The sequence below is a fragment of the Juglans microcarpa x Juglans regia genome, chromosome 5S, assembly GCF_004785595.1.
Source record: "Juglans microcarpa x Juglans regia isolate MS1-56 chromosome 5S, Jm3101_v1.0, whole genome shotgun sequence".
In the NCBI taxonomy this organism is placed as follows: Eukaryota; Viridiplantae; Streptophyta; class Magnoliopsida; order Fagales; family Juglandaceae; genus Juglans; species Juglans microcarpa x Juglans regia.
In genome coordinates, this window is record NC_054603.1 from 2,988,926 (window position 1) to 3,002,579 (window position 13,654).

A 13,654-nucleotide genomic window follows, 5' to 3' on the forward strand; every position below is an offset into this window, starting at 1 on the left:
AGGTAAAATTCTACCCTCTATCTTTAAAAAGAAAAAATGAATGATTAAAACATAATCTGAGTTATCATCAACAGATTGAGAGAGACGTGTCACATTTCAAACCATAAACGTTTATATATAACAGGCTTGTGCCCGTTTAATCAAATTTACTTACATATGCTGCTTGAACTGTCTTCATAGTTCGTTTGCTAGCTCTATAATACATGATTAGACATATATAGTGCCTTAGTCTAAGCTATTTTTCTTCTTCTTTTTCTCACTAACATATTCTGTATGTTCTAAAAGCCACTTACTTTTTAAGTAGCTAATAGCCTAATACCACTTTAATTCATTTATTTATTTGCATGATTGAGAAAGCAAAATGCTTGCGCTTTCACTAATCTCTGCCCTTTTTCTCTTCAGCATCTCCCTCCTCTTCCTCTTATCTCCTTGGACTTCCAGCAGTCTCACTCCAAACAACTTGGGCGCCCTTTCATCTTCATCATCTTCTTCTTTCTCTGATTTTGCATACTTAGCCACCAAATCAAGAAGCTCATTGCACTTCTTTTTCATGCTTTTAAGCTCGGAATTCAAGTCCACATTCTCCTTCTTGAGACGTTTGTTTTCGTCGACAAGAGTACCATACCCGACGATGATGAAGTCGATGAAGATCTTTGATCTTCATCACAGTAGTCTGCATGGTCTTGATTCAGTATCACTTCATGTTGCTTGCTGACCCACGGTTTTCTTCGACGGATATCACATAGTAACTCTTTCTCACCCTTTCTGAACAGGTCGTTGTAAAACTCCCACCGGTTTGTCGCAATTTTCCGAAAACCCTGTATATGAATTTTTAATTAATATGATATATTTTAAGGGCGGCTCATGTATATGTTTACAATATAAATAGATAGCATAATTTAAATAAATACATTCTCCCAAGAGCACTGCAAGAGTTAATTTTATTATATATTATCCAAATTATAATTTCTTTGCGGGTCTAATTAATCCAAGATTTTCAAACATTGACTTTCTCGTACCTGGTCTAAATCCAAGGTTTTAAGCATTGACTTTCTCATGCCTTGATTGATCTACTATTGCCAATAAATAAATAAATAATAATAACATGATGATACTTTCTCCGTGCTTAATCGATTTACTTCAAGTTTCAACGTACAACGACGTGACACCGAACTCCTTGATTTTGAAAATTTTTAATTATTTTATATTTATTTTTGTTGAGTTAGAATTTTTTATTTATTTTTTAATCAGGAGTTAGAAGTTATAGAATAAATAAGAAAAGAAACTAAAAATTATTCATGGATTTAGAGTGCACATAGATCATCAAAATTCCTTGATGATCATGATCTCAATTATATTATCAAAAGAACCATCGATCCTAGCTAGCTATTAGGTCTTTAATTTGTAAGGCCAAAGACGTTGACCTAAATATTTTTTTCATCAAAAAAAAGAAAAAAAAATGGTTTGCGTTCATATAAATATATGTGTGTATATATATATATTTATATATATTATGGAGATTTGAGGGTAGAGAGTTTTGCTTGGAACATGCAGTACTAGTGGCTATATATGTATATGTATAAGATTTACGTACATAGGTATTGAGCTGGCGGACAAAGCTGGAGAAGTTGCTATGCTTGAAAAGTGTGGGGAGGAGATCACGGGCAAACTCCGCCGGCTGCCACACCACAAACGCCGTTCCCTCCGTGTTCCACGATATCACCTCGTCCGTCGCCGGATCCTCCACCAGTACGTACGTCTTCAGCAAGAATGGTGGTGGACTTGACTTCCTCACATATTCCATTAACAAACCCTTTTCACACACACCGCCCTCCACCATTAATATAATATAATTATTGATGGAACTTTTGAGCTAGAGAGAGAGAGAGAGAGAGAGAGAGAGAGAGAGAGAAAGATCAGAGAGGACTAGAAGATTAGAGGATTTTGATCTTAATTTCTTACTTCAAGTACCAGAAGAAGAAGAAGAAGGTTAAGAATGATAAGCGGAGAAGAGAAGAAGGGCATGCAGTTAAGAACTCCCAACCCCAACAATAGAAACCCAAAACGACTCTGCAGTTCATGAGAAATGCAAGGGCTTCCCCCTTTCCTTAATTTTCTCTCTCTCTCTCTCAAGAAGCTAATGGTTGAAACGTACATATTAATGTCTACCTCTTTTTATATGTAGTTTAGAATATTCATATTCATCATCTCATGCAAAATATTATATGTACTGTTGTTTTATATCCTCTGTTTTCTATTAATTGTTTATACACCAAACACGCTGTCTTCACCATTCGATCCTCTACATGATTAAACCTTCGCATACTTTTTCACGGCTAGGATTTATACGTTTGACCCCTTCGATCGATTAACAGTAACATTAAGGTCTAGATATTTATATGACAAAGACATATACTTGTATATATATATATATATTTATTTATTTATTAATGCCCTCAATATTGTTGGGTCAAGACCCATGAATTTGAATTTCTATTTATTTAATCTACCCAAAGTTTATAGATTCCATCTGATGACTTTGATTTCTTCCTCCATCAGAAAATGCTTTAAGAGTTTCTCTATGAAAACAGTGCATGACGTCTTTTTCTTGACTTTTGTGAACTATTTTATGTCCAAAACTCCTCTCATTGAAAAGTCTTTCACTCCCTATTAAGCGCGTGTGATCACCATGACAAACATGCATTGCAATTTCGATGAAACGGTGGGGGTAATTCAACTTAATTAGTGGGTTATCTTGAGATAATTCGTGCAAAACTAAATCAAGAATGGAGAGCTCTCCCTCATTTATGATCAACTAATTATCTAATATATACAATAAACACAATATTAAATATTTATGCGATTAAGATTACGTTTTGATGTTGAGGTGATCTCAGATAATCTGTAATTATAAACTATTATAATAGCACTAACTCTTTTCAAAATTGGATATCTAATTCGGTCAAAAAGTTAGAAATGTTGTTATTCTTCATCTATCATATATCTCTTTGGCCTTGGCAACTTGTTATGAATAGTATTGTGATGGGTGATTGAATCCCACGTGCTTTGAGGGATGCAAATAACATGGAATGTCGTGATTTTGGTGAGGAGCTGAACTTTCTTGACTTAATCTTAAAACCCGGCCTGTCCTTTTCTTTTGCTGCATTTTTTTCATTGGTTTTGTCCTCAATACAGGCCCTCCTCCTCAACAACGACAGCTTTGTTTTCCCACTGGGGCTAACTTAATCGTGTCAAGGAATCAGATTTTATTTTATCCAATGATCCAATCCATTTCATTGTTTACTCCAATAACAAAATCAAACAAATTTAGCTAAGCTTAGGGGCAAACTTAGCCCAAAATCTGTTGTATTTGCTAACATCCACAACCCATGTAACATTTTCTTTGGTATTCTTTTGAACACATCCTAAAATCTGAACTATATCTTTTTTTTTAAGGTAATAGCATGAATTGTCTCGTTTAGTTATATAGATGAGATGAAAGTTGAATAAATTTTTTTTTTAGATTTAAAAATGTTGAATTATTTATTATATTTTGTATGAGAATTTAAAAAAATTATAATAAAGAGATGAGATAAAATGATTTATTTAACCAAACGGAGCCTTGTCTCCATGCTATACTTTCCCGTACCTTATATATTCACAATTTAAAAATTTGTATTGGAAAAAAAACATTGCGAGCAAAACCCACATTATAAAAATATTCCGTCAGCTAAAGACCAAAAAAAAAAAAAAAAAATCAGATTGAATAAAGTCGCAGCACTTCTCGAGCTGATTTAATTAATAACATAGATATCAACTTTTTAATTATAAGAGGGGAAAAAAAAAATTACAACCGTGATTTGCACAAATACAGCCCAATTTTTTGAAAATATAACTCTTATCTGCAGATGCGGGAACATAATGTTGGCACGTGGCACGGGATTATTTGTTCATAAAAATGCGTCAGCTTATCTAAAGTGGATCTGGATACAGGCGCTCTCCGCCAAGTGGCAAGAGCAGACGGCCGTCAACCACTGAGATCCCGAAGTGGACGGTGGATATTTCATGGACAGTGGAGGATGTCACCAGTACTTACGCGTTCGCAAACATCGAGGTCAATGTCGTATGGACTTACGGATAGATTAGGCTTTTATCGTTCAAACTGCAAGCCCATTTTGTATGGTCTGAAACGAATGGGTTGAAACTTGACGATAGGAATCGGATCCTCCGCGCCGAGTTACCGAGTTACCGCCATGTCCTCCATTCTCTCCAACGCTCTTCCTCCACACAACCACAGTCTCTTTCTCCTTAGCACCTTGTCCACTCGCCGGCGCGCCCTCCGTTTCCATTCCCCCGCTACTCGCTCTGCCCTTCTCCAAGTCACTGCCTCCTCGCCCGAACTCCCAACCACTCCAGGTAGCGTAACTGCACTTACACACGCACCCATATGTGTTAGTGTTAGTGTATTTATATTTTTAAGAAGAAGAAGGAGAAATTGACGTGTTGTTTGGATGCCATTTGGAATTCGGGCTTGATTGCTTTGGGAGAATGAGTTTCGGTGCAGTTTTTACTGCGGAAAAAAACAGGCGGAGAGTTTTGAAAATTTTGGTTATGGGGCTTAGAGTTGGCTCCGATTGTTGGTATTTTAGTACTTTCAAGATGGACTGGCCTTTGTTGAAATGTTATAAATAAACACACTGCCGCAATTTATTTCATTTATAAGCTTTGTCTTTGGTTTGATTGCCGAAAATGTATCGAACTTGGGAAATGCATTTTAATAAGAGCCGTAGTATTAGAATTACGAGGCTAATTGTATCTTCGCTATTGAAATATAAGCCCCGTTTGTACTTTACTGAGACAAATTGCCAAAATTAGTTGGAATTAGTTGATAGGAGGTGCTTGCTGATAACTCCTCTAATTTAGATTGTTTTTTTTAGCCCCTAATGAGCCCCGTATCTGTACTGTTGTTTAATATTCCCAAGGACCTTAGTCACATCTAGGCTCTAGCCTCTAGTTATTCAACATATTTCGTTGCTTTGGATCCTTTGATGAAACTTAATGTATAGTTTGTAATTGGAGATTTCATTGCTTCCTTTTCAGTTTAACCTAGGCTTGGTTTGTGCTCTCCGTGTCATATTTCCGCAAGTAAATCCCTGTAAACTCCACATCAGCACCAATTACGATTCATCACATGTAACTTGACATGTCATGTATGAGCCACTTGTATAAAACATTAAAAAAGAAAATATAAGACCCAAGATCATTTAAAAAGTCCATTTAAGAAAAAATATAACTTCCGTTTGCATGATCTCCGGAGTTCCTCGCCAATTTATTCAGAAAATCTTTAATTTAAGGTTCAGCCACCTCTTGTCATAAATATTGTGGCCGCACAGCCACCTAGCTTTTAAAGTTTTTAGAAAATTCATACTCCTTTTGTTTTATCAAACAAATTGTTTTTTTTTTAATTGTAAGAAATTTATTTTTTGTGTATTTTAGTTTAATATGCTTAGATTTTTAAAGTTTCTCGTATTTGAATTTGTTTATGTACATGGCTTGTCAACTGATTTGTGTTGAATGGTCATTGTTGTTGATGTGAAGTTTCAATTGTTTGCTAACGGAAGTCTAATGGGGGAACCAATATGATTGTTCTTACAACCGCATGGTTAGAAATAGAAATCTGGGTTCTCAGTTTAGGTTTGTGCTCCTTTGTCTTCCTTATTTTTGATAGCCATGAAAATCTGGGGAATAATCATTTTGATTCTGTTTGCAGCAAAAAATGTCGAGAATGTTGTTATCATAGGTTCAGGTCCTGCTGGATACACAGCGGCAATATATGCAGCTCGTGCCAATTTGAAGCCTGTAGTATTCGAGGGATATCAAGTAGGCGGTGTTCCTGGGGGACAGTTGATGACTACCACTGAGGTGGAGAATTTCCCTGGGTTTCCTGATGGAATAAGTGGTCCAGATTTGATGGAAAGGTAAAGAAAATACATATATATACGGTATCATTTTTATACTTGACATATTTTCTTACAAATTATACATGTAGGAGTATGCGATTTCAACTAGAAATGTAGAATAGAATCTTGACATTGGGTATTGTTTAGGATGCGACTGCAAGCTGAGCGTTGGGGAGCAGAATTGTTTCAAGAAGACGTGGAAAATATCGATTTAAAAAATAGTCCTTTTACAGTGCAAAGTAGTGAACGTAAGGTGATATATTATTTCTGCAGCTTTTTATTTCATATATCTGTTTATGACTGAACTACCAAATTTTCAAATATATTTAAGTTGATTTAAACTGGTTCTTTGAATCTGCCAGGATATGACGTTTTTATTTTTCATAAAAAAGTGATATGATTTGCAAGATGAGTGTGCTTCTATCTAATTTTTCAGAAACCAAGCCTCAATTGAGAACTAATCTTGTCTCAATCATGATAAGAGGATAGAGAGCTTCAATTGTGGGGGCATGAGTAGAACGTACCTTGTACTTTGTAGGAAAGAACATTATGTTTTGGAACATGACACGGAGTAATACATATTCCTGATAGAGTCATACAATATATCTCTAGTATGAATATATGGTCTCATTGATCGCTATGGTTCCTTTTAACTTTGGTCCTTAGGCCAAATGACAACTTCCTTAGGTGCGTGAGTAAATTACCCGGCAAAAAAAAAAAAAAAAAAAAAACACAAGAATTTTGAGTTCTTCATTCTCTCTTGTATCTGATTTCATGAAGAGTCAAGTAGTCTTGTTTGACTAAGTGTGACAGAGCTTCTAGCTCCGACAATTGGGAAATAGTACTTATAAAAAAAAACTGCATAGTTGATAGGTCTCAAAATCAAAATGAATAGCAAAGGTGTGTTCTCACACATTAAGGGTTGTTTGGGAAGTTTTGAGATGAGATGAGAAGCTTCTCATAATTTCCTTCCCAAACATCACTTAAACACAAAACACAAAAAATTATATTCAAACAATTTTTTAACTTTATAATTTTTTTATTCAACTTTTTCTCTCATTTCCCAAAAGCCAATAAAACATCTAAACTCAAACCATTTCACTACTATTCACAAAATTTTCATCTCATCTCATTACTCAAGCATGCCCTAAGTCTGCATTTCATATTATAGTTATGTTTTCAGTCTTATTGTCTGCCATAGCCATTGTTAAAAGAAGGCCACATAGCTCCTCCATTATGTCTTTGCCATTAGCCTGTGTGTTATGCCTATAGGTTGTAAATTCAATCATTGTTTCTTGGCTCTTAATAAAGTAATTGTTTGCTTCAGTTTTTGTGATTTTTTTTTTGTTGTTGTTGCTTTGTTTACATTTCAGGTTAAGTGCCACAGTGTCATTTTTGCCACAGGAGCTACTGCAAAAAGGCTTAGGTTACCCCGTGAAGATGAATTTTGGAGTAGGGGAATTAGTGCTTGTGCTATTTGTGATGGGGCATCACCCTTGTTCAAGGGGCAAGTTCTTGCTGTTGTTGGAGGGGGTGATACAGCTACTGAGGAAGCATTGTACCTTACTAAATATGCTCGTCATGTTCATTTACTTGTACGTAGAGACCAACTAAAGGCTTCCAGAGCTATGCAAGATAGGTGAGCTATGGGGGTTCTTTCTTCGATGTTTTTCTTTTGAAGTTATCATTGCATACCTTCTATGTTAGACATCAATGGTTGGTACTTATAAATTGCTCATTATGAACATCAAATTGAAGTTTCTAAAATGTTCTTCTCAGTCCCATTATCACTCGGTATTTCATAGCAGATATACAGCTGAATGGAAGTTCACATTACCTCTAAGCTTGTCTTCCTCTTTTTCATAGCTGGTCATTTTTTAATTTAATTGTTTTGTTTCAAAGTATTCAATTGGATCTTTGTGTACCTTTGTTCCTTATTTTTTGCTGCAACATTTGCCTCAGGAATTGCTACTGAACCTTCCTATTGAATCTACATGTACTTTATATGCCGCTACATATCTTCTTCATTTGTCGCCTAGGTTCTTTTCATTTACTATACTAAGATTGCTTCGACTCTACCATGTGTTCACTTTTTCTGTGTCGTTATTCATTTCCTTTAACTCTACTAGATTGTCAAATTTGGTGTTTTAGGATGGAAATGTACCACATTTTCAATTGTATTACTGTATTTATGAATCATATACCTTTACTTATAAAAAAAATTAATGAATTATATACCTAATAAAATTGTGGTTTACTGAGCCTTTGCCTGTACAGGTTAATAGTTATAAGCTTGAACTGCATAAACGATTATGACTTCATGAACAATACTGACCCTTGTGTGGTTTATAAAAACTCTTGGTCACAAGTATCAGCTAATTTTTGTATGTATGTGGTATGGTGTCAAATAAACTCAATTAGATTATAGTATAGCTTCCCTAAATTTTCTCTTATGGGCATGATTTATTTTGGTCGTGTCTAACTATTATAAAATAATGCTGATGGTAGTAGGATTATAACCGTTGGGAGCATAATCTTGCCTTTACCAACATTTCTTCCTCGATCTTTAGAGCAATGATCATTATCATATTTTCATATTTTCCCCTCCCTCATTAACCATGCAATAATTATTCATTGCAATTATCTAGTGAGAACCACTCAAAAGAATGCCAATTTCATTTATGCTCTTGTTTAAACATTGGGTCTAGTGGAACTTGCAAGGACCCTCTGCTTGACACTACTCGTCTGGTGATCCAAATATGGATGGGTTACTGTAGATTTCTTATCAGTGGCTAAAACGTTACAGCTCATGGTGGTAACTGTTTTTTTCTTTGCTGGGTTCTTTCTTTCTTGATGGTTAATAATATACTAATGAGCAATTTGTATGAGTTTTCAACTCCCTGAATGTTTGTTTAACAGGTTGATTATCACGAATGTTTCAGAGTGTACAACAATCCAAATATCACCGTTCACTACAATACAGAGACCTTGGATATTATTAGCAATACAAAAGGTCAGATGTCTGGAGTTTTAGTTCGAAAAGTCGATACTGGCGAGGAATCCGTGCTTGAGGCAAAGGGATTATTTTATGGTATAGGCCATTCACCAAATAGCCAGTTGTTGGAAGGCCAAGTTGTGCTCGACAGCTCTGGCTATTTGTTAGTTGAAGAGGGTACTGCAAAAACTTCAGTTGAAGGTGTATTTGCTGCTGGAGATGTGCAGGTATGCTCTTCAAGATTATCATTTTTATTTCTTGATTTTTTGATCGGTCCAGGAATATTGTGCCTCCCAGATCCCTTGCTTAAGGCAGTGGCCGAATTAGCGTTTGTTTGATTTATGAGAAAATGAAAGACATAGGTTTTAGTTTCTGTTACTTTTGTATTTGAAGCTTCAATTTTCATACTGGCAAGAAAAATCTTTATTTTCATGTTTCTAAACCAAAGAATGAATTTAAATTTTGTACATAGGTCTTAAGAACATCCAGTTCACCAGTTAATGTTAAGTATGTTTTTTTTGCTGTTAAGTCAAGTCCCATCATCTGATCGGAATGACCTTATGTTTGGGAACTGTTATCATTGTAGACAATTTTTAACTCTAGTTTTGTTATATTATTAGGACCACGAATGGAGGCAAGCTGTAACTGCTGCTGGATCTGGATGCATTGCTGCTTTATCAGTCGAGAGATATCTTGTGCACAATGATCTCCTTGTTGAGTTTCACCAGGTATTCATGGAATTCCATTTAATTCTTTGGTTTGAATGGTTTCTTAGGATGTGGGACTTCTTGGTAGGCATACCAAGATTTAACCCAAGTAATCCCTCGGCGATTACCAGTTTCTGACTAGTTGCAGACCGAATCAATTATTTCTTTGATCTTGTATTAATCAAGAAACCATGTACAAGACATTGTTGGGTTCTATGCATCTTCAGTCAAGATAGTGGGCCTGTGTTTCATCCAATTACTTGGTAATTATCCAAAATTTTTTCCCAAGGGGTTGGCCCAAGTGGTGAAAGCTTTGGTCTTGGGATATCATTCCCTTCAAGGTCCAAAGTTCAATACCTCATGGGTGCAAACAATCCTTTGGGGCCACACCCCATAGTGAAAAGTCAGCGATTTAACCAGTTCCGTGTAGGGAAACTTCCGAGGGTGCGGTGTACGGGACCGGGGTTTACTCTGCAGGGGTGGGTCCGAAGGGCCCTGCCTTGGAGAGGTTTCCTGACACCAAAATGAAAAACGAAAAGAAAGGAAAACTTTTGTTTTTTTTTTCCCTTTCTTATTTTTCAGTTAAGGTTTTAGATCTTTACATACGGTTAAATTAGGCTCTTCCAATATGGGAATAATTCATGGTTTATTATTATTATTATTGTTGTTGTTATTATTGATAAGTTCCACAAGCACTTAGTTTGAGTTCATGATTTCCTCTTCCATCTCATTCTTATGGGATAAAGATGTGCCCTCGAGCTTGAGCTCATTGTTCCATGGAAGTTCATGAAAAACTGATTACTTTCAGTTATAAAATGTTTTTTAAGTGTTGACTAGGGATGGTTATAAACTTCTAGAAATTAATTTGGATTTTACATTGAAGTCTATCATCTAGTTTACCTATGGGGCTTATACCATTATCCCTTAAGAAACTCCTCTCATGAATTTACTTTTGACAGCCCCAAGCTGAAGAGGTGAAGAAGGAACTCACAACCAGGGATGTTCAAGAAGGTTTTGACATTACACTTACAAAGCACAAGGGCGGGGTACGAGCTACTTGCCCAAATGCTAGCTTTGACATGTGGAACTTTTGCGTTATTTGACATCTCACTGAATTAAGTTTTTTAGTTATGGGTTTTCTATATTTAGCTCAATGCTTACCATTTTCCCTCTTCAGTATGCATTACGGAAATTGTACCATGAAAGTCCCAGGCTTATATGTGTACTATATACAGCGCCAACCTGTGGTCCTTGTAGGACTTTGAAGCCAATTCTTAGTAAGGTACATAATTTTAAACTTGTTTTGATATTGCATGGTACTTAAATCTTTAGTTAAGTTTTTATGTTACTACTATCTCTCACACATGATCATAATGGGGATTTTTTTTTTCCTTCGAAGATGCATGATAGAACCAACTGGGGAAAAATTCCAGTCAGACTTGAGAGAAACTGAATTATGTTGAATAAATATTGACTTGCGTGGTGCATTGTGAAGATGACAGTTCTGTTAATGAAAGAGAAGCGCACTTATTAAAAAAAATGTTTCATGTTTTGGATCTAGTACAAATCACATGAAGATCCTAGTCAAGCTCTGAGGCTTGCTTAAGGCAACAATCAGATCAAGTGCCACTAGGGAAGTGCTGAACATGCAGAAGTTAACTTGTATATCTTTTTTAGTTGAAGCTAAACATCAAAACACTTACAATAATATTTGCTTTTTTACTTGTATTTTTGAAAAAGCTAAGAATGGGACATACATAACTGATCCCAAGAGATAGTACAATCAGCTGGGACCAAGCCGCATGAAGTGGTTTCACTGTGGTGGGGGTGTGTGTGGGTGGGTGAGTTTTAAGTGTGTTATAGGAATGACAAATCCTTCGTGTTCAATGATTCAGGCTTTATGATATCTGTAACTGTTACTATGTTGATAGACTAATTAAGACTGTGCTGAACTTTTGCATTACTTCTGGTGGCAGGTAATAGATGAATTCGACCAGAATGTACATTTTGTTGAAATTGATATTGAAGAAGATCCAGAAATAGCAGAAGCAGCTGGAATTATGGGTACACCATGTGTGCAGTTCTTCAAAAATAAGGAGATGCTCAGGTCGGTTATATTCTGTCCTCTGATACTTCTTTTGTCCTTCCCTTTGCATGGGTGTTCTTGAATTTAAATTCATTTTTGTTTGCCCTCTTTGGCTCTTAGTTCTTGCCATCTGGTCATGTTTTTCTTTACTATGACCGGCACAAGCTCAGTGTTAAGCAATGATGGCGCTTTATTTTGCAACATTTTGGCATATTATCATGTTACATAACATCATGTTTTCACAAGAAGGTTCTATTCCTTTTCTTTCTTTTTTAACCAGATGAACGATTTCAATTTAGAAAGCTTGATTTTCAATTTTATGGAGGGAGTATTGGGGAAATTATCGTCTCATGTGATCTCTCTGTATGAACATCTGCTGTAATTCTAGCTCTTATCCACATGGTCCTTGGTTCTTAGCGGCCACTTACTGTTCCCTTCTGGTTATGCAGGACGGTGTCGGGGGTGAAAATGAAGCGAGAGTATCGAGAATTCATTGAAGAAAATAAGTGAGAGGTCTTCAAATTCTTTTTAGGGTGCCCCTCATTTTGTGATCCAGTTTTGTTCCTTCCAAACAGTCAAGTGGAATGGTTGCCTCTAGTTTTTACGGTAATATTCAATGTTGATCAACAACACAGTAGATATATACAAGTGGAGGTACGGCCAGTGTCTTGATGGTTTTAAATCTCCAATCTTGAATTTCAATCATTCTGTAAATTTGGATGAGTTCAACAATGAATTTTATCGACTGCTTGCTACCAAATACAATAATTTGCGGCCATGTCTATTAATAAAAGACCCTTTTTTTTGTGTGATTTTATTTTGATCAGTTGCGAACTTGTCTTTATATATATATATATAAAAAAGGGAATGTTCTGGGAAGGAATATATTTTGATTTACCTCATCAGGTGCTCTTTCTTCACTACACTTGACAACATTGACAACTACGGGTGGGGGAAAAGACATTAGAAATGTTGGGAGTTTTCAATAATTGCATGTGAATACTCTTGAAAAGTTTTCAAGAGAGAGGTTTTAATAAACTTAATAGAATTGGTGGGGCATACTGAGAATGTGTGTGTGTGTTTTTTTTTTTTTTTTTTTTTTTTTTTTTTTTTTTTTTTTTAAAGTGAAGATTATTTTTTATGTGAATTTTAAATTTATCTTTTTAAAAAAAAAAAATGAGTGCGCCAGACTTTCGCATATGACTACAAATTTCATTTATCAAAATTTTTTGATGTGTTTTTACTTTTAGTGTAATATGTTGTCCATCTCTCCTTTATATGTCCACCATTCATTAAGGATTCTTTTAGATATAGAATCATTCTTAATCTACCTCATTTCATTTTATCATTACAATCTTTTCAAATTCTTATATAAAATATAATAAACAATTTAAAATTTTCAAATTTTAAAATACTAATAATATTAAAAAATAATATTTTAACAATTCATATAAAACAATCTCCCCTTCCCTCTTTATCCAGCCATAAAAAAACTTAAAAGCTGTCATCTTACGCGACCAACTAGTAGGAACAGGGTCACGTGAGAATACTACATAAACAGACAACGTGCTGCATGAGATCGAGTTTTGTCAAAACGTTCTCATTAAACACTGAAATTAATAAGAAAATGCAGCACTGCAAAATAACACGAAGTGATGCTAACATTATTGCTCTATTTCTTCATCATTTATCAATACATAAATAAAACTTAAGCCCATATGATGCAATAAAAAACGTTATAAATAAGGCCTTCAAGTAGGGTTAGTTTCAAAACAATATTTGACACTTCCAGCTTAATAGATAATCTTTCACTCTGTTGGGTAACGAAAACAACTGTATTTTTTATCCATATATGTTAAATAAAGGTTGCCAATCATGCTTTCTTTTGGATTTAAGGGTCTCTTTC

The 13,654-nt window shown here is 35.2% G+C and overlaps 2 protein-coding genes across 4 annotated transcripts; one reads left to right on the plus strand and one right to left on the minus strand.

Moving 5' to 3' along the window:
* Positions 1-57: 57 nt before the first annotated feature.
* Positions 58-2,149, minus strand: LOC121268402 (heat stress transcription factor B-3-like). The gene is given in 3 exon segments (XM_041172665.1): positions 58-626; positions 629-818; positions 1,595-2,149. Coding segments are annotated over 3 exon segments (726 nt in total). The 5' UTR covers positions 1,841-2,149; the 3' UTR covers positions 58-336.
* Positions 2,150-4,093: 1,944 nt separating this feature from the next.
* Positions 4,094-12,565, plus strand: LOC121268404 (NADPH-dependent thioredoxin reductase 3-like). 3 transcript variants are annotated; one of them, XM_041172667.1, is made up of 10 exons: positions 4,095-4,416; positions 5,771-5,978; positions 6,108-6,208; positions 7,365-7,599; positions 8,903-9,182; positions 9,576-9,683; positions 10,622-10,708; positions 10,840-10,944; positions 11,639-11,769; positions 12,198-12,565. In XM_041172667.1, the coding sequence occupies exons 1-10, from the start codon at positions 4,254-4,256 to the stop codon at positions 12,256-12,258; spliced, it is 1,479 nt and encodes a 492-aa protein (XP_041028601.1). In that variant the 5' UTR covers positions 4,095-4,253; the 3' UTR covers positions 12,259-12,565. The 3 variants fall into 3 exon arrangements, with proteins under 3 accessions (XP_041028602.1, XP_041028601.1, XP_041028600.1); XM_041172666.1 differs by having other exon boundaries at positions 4,096-4,416; positions 6,108-6,213; positions 7,334-7,599; XM_041172668.1 differs by lacking the exons at positions 11,639-11,769; positions 12,198-12,565 and adding an exon at positions 11,062-11,470 and having other exon boundaries at positions 4,094-4,416; positions 6,108-6,213; positions 7,334-7,599.
* The last annotated feature ends 1,089 nt before the right edge of the window (positions 12,566-13,654 follow it).